The sequence below is a fragment of the Fukomys damarensis genome, unplaced genomic scaffold, assembly GCF_012274545.1.
Source record: "Fukomys damarensis isolate Sample0158 unplaced genomic scaffold, DMR_v1.0_HiC HiC_scaffold_20, whole genome shotgun sequence".
Taxonomy (NCBI): Eukaryota; Metazoa; Chordata; class Mammalia; order Rodentia; family Bathyergidae; genus Fukomys; species Fukomys damarensis.
The window spans coordinates 9,757,117-9,766,697 of record NW_022900932.1 but is presented as its reverse complement, the minus strand read 5'-3'; the positions used below and the strand labels follow the sequence as shown (position 1 = coordinate 9,766,697).

The 9,581-nt window shown below is 57.3% G+C and overlaps 2 protein-coding genes across 3 annotated transcripts in view; one reads left to right on the top strand and one right to left on the bottom strand.

The window, feature by feature from the left end:
* The first annotated feature begins 9 nt into the window (after window positions 1-9).
* Tcte1 (t-complex-associated-testis-expressed 1) lies at window positions 10-6,550 on the top strand. Of its 2 annotated transcripts, XM_010617735.3 has the most exons (6): window positions 10-203; window positions 771-1,342; window positions 4,126-4,314; window positions 4,405-4,575; window positions 5,980-6,190; window positions 6,473-6,550. In XM_010617735.3, exons 1-5 carry the CDS (start codon window positions 107-109, stop codon window positions 6,187-6,189), a joined length of 1,239 nt encoding a protein of 412 aa, XP_010616037.1. In that variant the 5' UTR covers window positions 10-106; the 3' UTR covers window position 6,190; window positions 6,473-6,550. The 2 variants fall into 2 exon arrangements, with proteins under 2 accessions (XP_010616037.1, XP_033622350.1); XM_033766459.1 differs by having other exon boundaries at window positions 4,126-4,575.
* Window positions 6,551-6,979: 429 nt separating this feature from the next.
* The window catches only part of Tmem151b (transmembrane protein 151B), a gene marked incomplete at its 5' end in the record, with an annotated part of 5,206 nt that continues 2,604 nt past the window's right edge, over window positions 6,980-9,581 (bottom strand). The window contains one exon of the mRNA XM_010617810.3: window positions 6,980-9,578. Coding sequence (XP_010616112.3) covers window positions 9,307-9,578 — 272 coding nt within the window. The remainder of the gene's footprint in view (window positions 9,579-9,581) is intronic.

The window sequence follows — 9,581 nt, the reverse complement described above, 5'->3', positions numbered from 1 at the left end:
CCCCAGCCAGTCCCCCTCCTCTTCTGGCCCTAAGCCCTCTGCTTCAGGCCACACTCCGGCCACAGGCCTGGTCCCCACCAAGGCCACAGCCCTGAATTTCCACCGCATGCGCAGGATCATTGCGGAGGACACTGAGTGGTCGCTGGCCATTGTGCCCCTGCTCACGGAACTCTGCATCCAGAACATCATCAGGAACTTCCAGGGTGAGTCTACAGGGCAGGGGGCAGGGCGGGACCCAGCCAAGAAGTAGGGCCACCTGTCTCCTGACTCCTAGGGCTCAGGCCTCCTGGCAGCATCCTGTACACAGGAGGTGTCAGACAGATACACTTTTTGTGTTTGTTCTTGTTTTTGAGACAGAGTCTTAGTCTGTAGTTCAGGCTGGCCTCAAACTCACAGCAATCCTCCTGCCTCAGCCTCCTGAATACTGAGTTTACAAGTGTGTACCACCACACCTGGTCTCCAGATGCACTTGTTTGTTTTTTGTTTTGATTTGTTTTTTTATACCAGGGTTCAAACTGGGGACCTTGAGCATGAGAGACCAGCAGCGGAACCACTGAGCTAAATCCACTGCCCACAGATGGACTTGTTTGAAATGAATGAATCACATCAGACTGGGAGGCTCAGGAGTCAGGGTCTATCTCCCCCATCAGAGGAGGTGGCAACTATGAGCCTCCAGGGACTGAGGCTGCCCAGACCAGACACTGCCAGTCCAGTGCCACGTTGTTCCCAGAGCTGTGACCCTTTTTTTTTTCTCTCCTCTGCTCCCAAAGAAAACCCTGTCCTGAAGCAGCTGCCCCCAGAATACCAGGAGAAGGTCCTGAGCCACCTGCCCCCTGACCTGCCACTGGCCGTGACCGCCAACCTCATCGAGGACGAGGGCTACTGGCGTCGCTGCTGCGTGCAGCGCTGGCCCGTGTGCCACGTGGCCCGGCACGGAGGCAGCTGGAAGCGCCTCTTCTTCGAGCGACACCTGGAAGGTCTGCTGCGCCGCTTCATCCCCGGCACCACGGACCCCTGCACCGTCCTCGACCTGCTGCCCCTTTGCAGGGACTTCGTGCGCAGCCTCCGCGTGGACCAGCTCCTCCCGCCCGTGCGCCTGCCGCCCGCGCCCCGCACAACGGGAGACCAGTTGGACTCGGGCAGCGAGGGGGACGCCGAGGAATCCAGGGCCTACCACTACCCGCTGGGCCCTCTGGTGGCCGGCCTGAGCCAGCTGGAGGAGCTGGACTTGGTGTATGGCGTCAAGGACTGCGGTATGAACTTCGAGTGGAACCTCTTCCTCTTCACCTACCACGACTGCCACTCCCTGGCTGCCACCGTGAAGGCCTGCCACACGCTCAAGGTACCCTCTCGGCACCCCGCCCCAGCTCCCCTGTCCCCTCTCTGCCTGCCCTCTTGCCACTGCCTTCCTCCTGTTTTCTTTCCGTTCATTGAGGGAGCTGGTTCTGGTCTGGGGTTTTGTTGCTGGGGACCAAACCCCAGACAGCTTAGTCATCAACGAACACCTGCACTCCGGGCCCCGTCCCCAGTGCTGGAGATGCAGCCAGGAGCTGAGGGTCACCCCACGCCTGGCCTCTGCAGCCGACAGTGGCCCTGACTGAAAGGGGCCTGGAGCTGGGCGGTGGGGCTCGATCCCGTGCAGAGTGGGCGACTGAAACACAGGGCGCCCAGTTAACTTTGTGTTTCAGATAAGCTGCAAGTGATTTCGTAAAAGTATGTCCCAGATATCACACGGGACACGTCTGCCAGAGATTTTAAATTTAAGCGGGTCTCTCCTTGTAGAGTAGAGTTTGTTTTTCATTGCTGAGCCACGCTCCCATCTGGGCATTCTCTGTTGTTTCTTGCACCCCTAACTGGGATGAGTGCTTTAAAAAAAATACGTATGTTGGGTGGTGTTGCCACCTGCCTCACAAGCACAAGGACGGGAGTTCTATCCCCAGTACCAAAAAAAGAAAGACTGCGTGTGTGCATCCAGGGGTACTCTATCCCTGAGCTACATTCCCAGCCCTTTCTTCTTTTGTGTTTTTAAGATGAGTCTCATTAAAGTCACTGTTTTGCCCAGGCGGGGCTTGAACTTCAGATCCTCCTGCTGCAGCTTCCCTAGATAATACTTACAGGTGTGCATTACTAAGAAAAGACATTCTTATATGCAATTATAAAAGGCACATTTGACGCTGCCAGAGAAGGCTTCCTGGGACAAGTGTCACTGTGTAGAGGTCAGGGGGAGAAGGAGTTGTAGATACGGAGAAAGACCTCCCAATGGGGGCAGCACATCCGGGCCCCTGGGCAGAGCAACATGGCTGCTCCAGGACGTGTGGGTGGAGCCAGGAGTGGGGGACCCGGATGGATGGCTGGGCTCTTGGGGAGAAAGGAGGTGTTGTCAAGGGGCTGGCTTTATCTCGCAGAGCTCCAGGCACCATCTGAATTCTTCTGCTTGCCATTGCTGTCACAAAGTATCCAAAGCCAGGCACTTCAAACAAAAGAGGGGTGTTTGGCTCACAACACCAGAGGCTGGAGGTTGGTACAGCTCAGTACCCGTCCTATTTTTCCTCCTCAACATGCCAGAGAAACAGGAAGGGAAATGGACGTGTGTGGAAAAGACCAAGCACACAGTGGTATGGCCTCACTGCCTTATGGGAACCAAGTGAGGTCCTGAAAGAGCCACATTAATCTCTTCAAAGAGCACACCTAGTGACCTGACCAGGGACCACACACTCCACCTCTTAAAGGCTCCATACCTCTCTCCGTCACATTCATCAGGACAGAAACCTGTAGGGACACCAGTGCGTCCAAGCCACAGCACTGTGCAAGGTCTTGGGCGACAGGGATATTACGTTGTTGGGTTGCAGACATAGGGAGTCACCTAGGAGTCCCCTGCCAAATGCAGATAAAAACAAGGGCTGCTTGCACCTTGGCTCTGCCTGCAGAGAGGTGAGGAGAGGGAGAATGGAGGAGAGAAATTTGAACTATTGCATTAGCAGCCTTGCTGGCATAAAGGAGGATGTGGAAGAGAAGGAAGGTTGCATTGACATCAGGCATTCCTTCCCGGGAGATCAGATGGTTGGAGGGGCCACTGACAAGATGGGGATGATGGGAAGAGGACTGGGTTCCCACTTGAGGTGGCCAGGAGCAGCATCCTCCCATCAGAGAGGGTCTGCAGCTCTCAGGAGAGATCTGAAGGAAGTCTGGAAATGGGTGCCAGCTTCTCCAGTGTGGGCTCAGCATGATATTCCCAAGGGAGCCAGAAGAGGGGCAGGAGACACTGGCAGGTGGCTCTGGAGGAAAAAGAGCCTGCCAGAAACGTGAGGCAGGAGGGAAAAGACCTGGCACTGTGTGCCCGAGTCCCGGAGAGCACGTGCCACTAGCAGGAGTGAGGGGTGGAGTGCTTGGCACCACAGACCAACTTAGCGAGTGGGGAGATTGCTGGAGGAACTGCAGTGGGGTGTCAGGGCCGGGGGCCAGGAGCCGCAGAAGCGAGGAGGGGGCGCTGTGATCCACTTTGCCAAGAGCTTGACTGTGAAGGCGGAGAGCAGAGAAGGGACAGATGAAGGCTTTGGATTTGCCTAAGAAGGAATTGGCAAGTCAGGCATAGGGGCCCTCACTGGCAGTCCCAGCACTTCGAAGGCTGAGGCAGGAGGATCCCAAGTTCCAGCCTACCCTGGCAATGTAGTGACTTTGTCTAAAAAAAGAAAAAAAATTGTGTTTAAATTTAAAAAGGCTGGGGATGTAGCTCAGTGCAAAGGGCCTGTGTTCAATCTTCAGTCTCACCAGAGACAGAGACAGCAAGGGAGAGAGACAGAGAGAGACAGACAGAGACATCTCATCAACCAACTGAGGGCAGAGGGAGCAGTGGCAGAGAGGGGCTGGGGCATCAGCCAGGCCTGAATTCCAAACCCATAACTCTGGACCAGTAATGGGACTGCCCTAAGCCTTCTCTCTCTCTCCCCAAAATGGAGAGAGAACTTGCCCGACTCCAGCAGAGGCTGTCAGCATGCCCACACCTAGTAATCACTCAATCAACAGTGGCCTCTTCCCCAGACACCAGTTTGGTGTCACCGGGTGCTGCTGCCCCACCTGCGAAAGGTGTGCTGGCAGCAGGCTGGTCACCTCCGCCCACCCCCACAGATCTTCAGGCTGACCCGCAGCCGCGTGGATGACGAGAAGGCCCGCATTCTGATCCGCAGCCTGCTGGACCACCCAGCCCTGGAGGAGCTGGACCTGTCACACAACCTCATCAAGGACCGCGGGGCCCGCGGGGCCGCCAAGCTGCTCAGCCACAGCCGCCTGCGTGTGCTGAACCTGGCCAACAACCAAGTACGTGCACCCGGGGCCCAGGCACTGGCTCACGCCCTGGCACACAACACCAACCTTCGCTCCCTCAACCTGCGCCTCAACTGCATCCAGGACGAGGGCGGCCAGGCCCTGGCTCACTCCCTGCTGACCAACACATGCCTCACCACCCTGCACCTGGGCGGCAATGAGCTGTCTGAGCCCACGGCCACGCTGCTGTCCCAGGCCCTCGCCGTGAACACCACGCTCACCAGCATCAACCTGTCCTGCAACCGCATCGGGCCGGTGAGCCAGGCCTCCGGGTGGGCAGGCAGCCGGGCGGGTGGGGCCTCCAGCAGGAGGAGCACTAGGACCTTGGGTTTCCGGGGCTACATGCAGTGTCGCTGGGCTGAGGGTGAAGGGTGTACCCTACATCTGCTCCTTTCCCTTTGGGCTCACAGTTATTTAATAAATAGGAGGTTTTTTTTGTTTTGTTTTGTTTTGTTTTTTTGTGGTGCTGGCCATTGAACCCAGGGCCTCGTGCATGCTGGGCATGTGGTTTACCACTGCGCCCCCTCCCCAGCTGAGCCTGAGTCTTTTCTAGACAAGCGCTCCCCACCAAGTCATGCCCCAGCCTGAGTCCTCTGTGACACTCAGTGTTCCTCAAACTTTCTTCACCAAGTCAGGGAAGAAGAAACGTAAGGTACACCAGGCCGGGTAGCACCCATCTGTAATCCAGCACCCTGGGAAGTGATGGCAGGAGAAAGGCAAGTTAGAGCCCAGCCTGGACAGCTTAGTGACTTAGCAAGACTCTGTCACAAAACTTTTTAAAAAATATTTTAAAAGGGGCTCAGGCTGTTAATTCCCATTTCTGTGGGGTTGGGGAGGAAGCAAGTTACATGAACGCGCAAACACACACACACATATATAGTCCCTGAAATCCTTCACTGCCTGTGATTTATGCTAATGTTTTCCTTTAGATTTTACTCTATTCATTTTTTAAGATGCTCCTGTGGCCTTTACATTTGCTTCCCACCACACCAGTGGGATTCGTCCATAGAAAAGCAGCATTCTTCCTCCTTTGTGGAAGTCTTCACACTGACCTGGCCCACCCCAGCCAGAAGAGCCGGGGTGCAGCACTGTAGGAGGGGCCCTGTGTGCTCCAGTGAGACCTGGCCACCATGCAGCCCCCTCTACTGTCCCCACGGGGTTCTCCTGCCATAGCTTAGCCGGGAAGTGACTTCCCCGGGGGAACACTCAGTGCACAAATGACCAGAAGCACAGGGCCATCCTGTGCTCTGCCCATTGGCCCGTGGCCCTGGCCTCTCTGATCCTCCTCTCCTGCTCCAGAAACACTGCAGTTTGGCATCTTTCCTGGCGGCAGGCAGAGGCAAGAAGGGACAGCGTTGTGCTGCGCCTCCCTGTTCTCTGGTCAGGATGAGGAGAAGCTGCCCAGAGCTGTGTCCTCTGAGTTCCTCTTCCCCTGTCCCTAGACAGACTTGTCCCCAGGCCCCAAGTGGGGGTACTGGAGTGTGATCACTGGCCCTGGAGTGGGACAGCCACTTTGGCAGGTCTTCTCCATGCTGTCTGAGTGAACGGTGGGAGGAGGCCAGTAATGGCAGCTGCCTCGGCCATGTCTCCATGTAAACGTGAGTGTGCCTGTTGCCCAGACCCTGACACCCCATGACCCTTTCCTTTCTGCTCTCCCAGGATGGCGGGAAGCAGCTACTGGAGGGTGTGGCAGACAACAAGACCCTCTTGGAGTTCGACTTGCGCCTGTCGGATGTCACCCAAGAGAGTGAATACCTCATTGGCCAGGCCCTCCATGCCAACCGGGAAGCTGCCCACCAGCAGGCCTTGAGTCCCAGCCACTTCGTGTTGCCAGTCACTGCCAGTGGCCCTGGGAATTCTGTGGCATAAGGTGCGGTCGGGGCCGGGACAGGGACTGGACGGGGGTCATCACTCCAGCCCTGTCTTCCATGCCCTGCTCTGGCCACACACTCTGCTGCTAAGGGTCACACCAGTCCAGAGGGAGGGGAGGCGGGACCAAACACCCTCAGGGGGCGCAGTCAAGGGTTAAATGCATAAAGACGGAAGGCAAGAAAGGTACTGGTGGTGGAGGGAAGGTAACAAAGTGGAGACCCAGCTGCAGGGCCCAGAAAAGGGTCTCATTGGATGCCTGAAAATGATCAACTTCTTCCAGGAATTAGGCAGGCAGAGAGGACACCGAGGGACCATATATGCCAGACTCTCCCATGCACCCTGTCCACATAGGTGATTCTCCTCCACCTCCCCACCACCCCAGCTACTGATTGGATCCTCCACCTTCACACACGCACACACATGTGGATATCCACACAGGCACACACACTGTGGCTATAGCACAGTGATGCTTGGCTCTTCCTGCCACATTCACCCCTGAAGATGTCACTTCCCCCTTGCTCAACTCTGCTTTATGTGACCCAGTTCTTCAGTCCACACCACCTCCTAATGCCCACCTGCCATGTGGGAAGGGGACCCTGGGGGAGAGGGAGGCGGCCGTTGATGGTAGCAGCTGGGGAAACACAGTTGACACGCTTGCTGGAGAGGGGAAGAAGTATCACACCAGAGGGGACGTCGGTGAGTCATCGCAGCAACTTTATTATCCACCAGTTAGATTTGTACAATCTTTGCGCTTTGAAATCCACCACAGAAAGGCCACAGTGTGATGCACCCAAATGACAGAGACCTGTCTCCTCCCGGCCAGGCCCAGCCTGCCCCACAGCCCTTGTCCCTGGACACAGGGAGCCTTCCGGGTGCCCTGCATGAGTGCCTGTCACTCTGCGGCTGCCCAGCTTGGCCACACCCATAGGAATCACATCAGCCACAATGCCCAAGGGGCCTGATGGTTGGGCCCAGGTCCCCAAAGGCTGGGTCACAGATTTCGACCACAACCCAGGGGTGCCCACTCTCCAGGGACCCCTTCTGGCAAGCAGACACTGAGCAGAGCACCACAGGAGGTTGCGGGAGTGACGTACGTGTGCCTGTCCAGGTAGCCTCAAGTCCTTCCATGCCTGACACCCTCAAACGGCTCCAGAGTGCAAACATGTAGGTGTGAGGGTGTATGTGTGGCCACCACTGCTAGCAGAGATTCTAATTAGAGAAACAAGAACATTCGGTGTAAAGTTTAATTTTAGAGATTAATTAATTTTCTGGTTTTCATTTTCCCTGGCAATCAATAAAAGCTACCAAGAAAATAGACCAAAGACTCGCTTTCTCTCTAAGTCTGTGCATATGTGGGAGGCAAGGCTGACTGGCAGAGCACGCCTAGCAGAAATGGTCAATACAGGTGAAATAATAATGGGGACCCTCTGCACCTCCCCAGAGGGGTGTTCCCACCACCAGGCCCCAGGGAGCACAGACTCAGGGTCCCTATGGTTTTGGTAGCTGGCAGGCAGGTGGGCGGCTGTGCCTTTCTGCCCACACCACTCCCTCTCTGGCCTCTCCTTGCTCATCCATCTCTGTGTAGCTGCAAAGCCCAACCACCAATGATTCACGGTCCACTCTGTCCCCACAATCTGCCCTCCACCCGTGTTCCCCTGAGGAGGAGGGCAGGAGCTAGAGGAGATGTTGTATAGGTGGGGGCCATACCCCTAGACAAGCGCAGGCCATACCTTCAGGCAGGTGCAGGCCTGGCCAGGCAGGGGGCAGCCAGGAGAGAGGCCAATGGCAGAGCTCTGATGGCAACAGAGAAGCAAGAAGCATCCGGGGCACAGTGTCTGGGTGCCCAAGGTCATCCTCTCTAGGCTGAGATGTGAGTCTGGTGCCCAGGTGCTAAGTTTGCTGGGAAAGGAGCTGGGTAGCTGGGAAGGCAAGGGGCTGTACAAAGACATGCACACCAAGCACATCTGGGCAGGTGGTGGGGAGCACGAGGGAGAAACTTCAATATGGAGCTCTGGGAACAGGACAGGGCCAGCGCCCCCGGGGCAGTGGAAGGATGGCCTTCTGAAGACCCCGGGAAACACACAGCAGGGCTTCTGCTCAGGGCACAAGGGGAGATGGAGGAGTCTGGCAGAGAGGTGCAGAGAGGCATTTCTGCCTCTGATCCTGCCTCTGGAATCAATGTCCCTCCAGCTTGGTCCAGTGACCAGGTCCTCAGCCCACAGAGGCAAGGGTGAGGGACAAGACCAAATCACTCCTCCCTACAGGTCTGGGGAGGCAAGCCCCCCCTTCAGAGGTCCACTCTCTCCACCCCCACTGCCCTGTATCTGTCATCTAGGTGCATCTCATACATCACTAAGCCTGGCCAGCTTTAACACCAGCCTCCCCAGTGGTGCCAGCACCCGCCCTAGCCCAAGAGGAGGCTACGTTGTTTCCAGAAAGGACTGAGGCTCCCTCTCCCTGGGGACAGTGTGAGTGACATGGGTGCTGTGAGCACAGTCTCTCAGGACCTGCTCCTGGGGCCCAGGAACGTAAACAACAGTGCAGGAAGAGGCAGAAAAGAAGCCCCAAGCTCTGGGGCCAGTGCCAAGAAGAGGACAGCCACATTGCCACGGTGTGGGGACTGTGTTGGGGCTGCCACCTGGCCCTGGCCTCAGACCCACTGAATAAATAAGTTGGGTGGCAGCCAGACCTGCTGTTGCCCTCAGCAGAGGACCCAAGGGGCAGGAAAGTCCCTGGTGCCCTTCCTGTACCTCCACACCACCCTGCTGCCAGCCAGGGATGCACCCTCCAAAGGAGGGCAGCCCGGGTCCCCCCACCCCTCACACAGTTGCCAGTAACAGCAGAACCACTGGGAGCTGCACAGGAAATCCGGAGTGTGTGTGGAGAGGGGGAGTGGATGGAGAAGCCACTCTGCCTGCGACTGGGGTTCTGGAGAGCCACACCCTCTCATCCTCCATCTCTGTCCAGGGCAGGTGGCTCTCAGCCCCATGGGGTCTCCCCAGTGCCCTCTTGTTCCATCTCTTCCTTGCCCAGTCTGGGTGACCCCTGCGTTCCCCTGCTCCACGCGGGGTACAGAGTCGGCTAGGGGCGCGTGGACTCATCAGGGAGCCCGGGTCACAGTGAGGTCTCCACACAGGAGCCGTGGCGGTGCAGCGGCCGGTGGCTGTGGCCCAGGCACCCCTCCTGCCGGTGCACAATGAGGACAGGGAAGTAGAGGGCGTCGTGGTAGGGTGGCGGCGGCCCAGCCTCCTCCTCGTCGTCGTCCTCATCGTCCCCCATGCTGGCCTGGCTGGACAGACGCGTCTGCTCCGTGGGGCAGCTGGCCTCGTTGACGCTACCGCTCCGGCTGCGCCACAGGCAACTGCGCCGAGAGCCATAGAGGCGGCCTA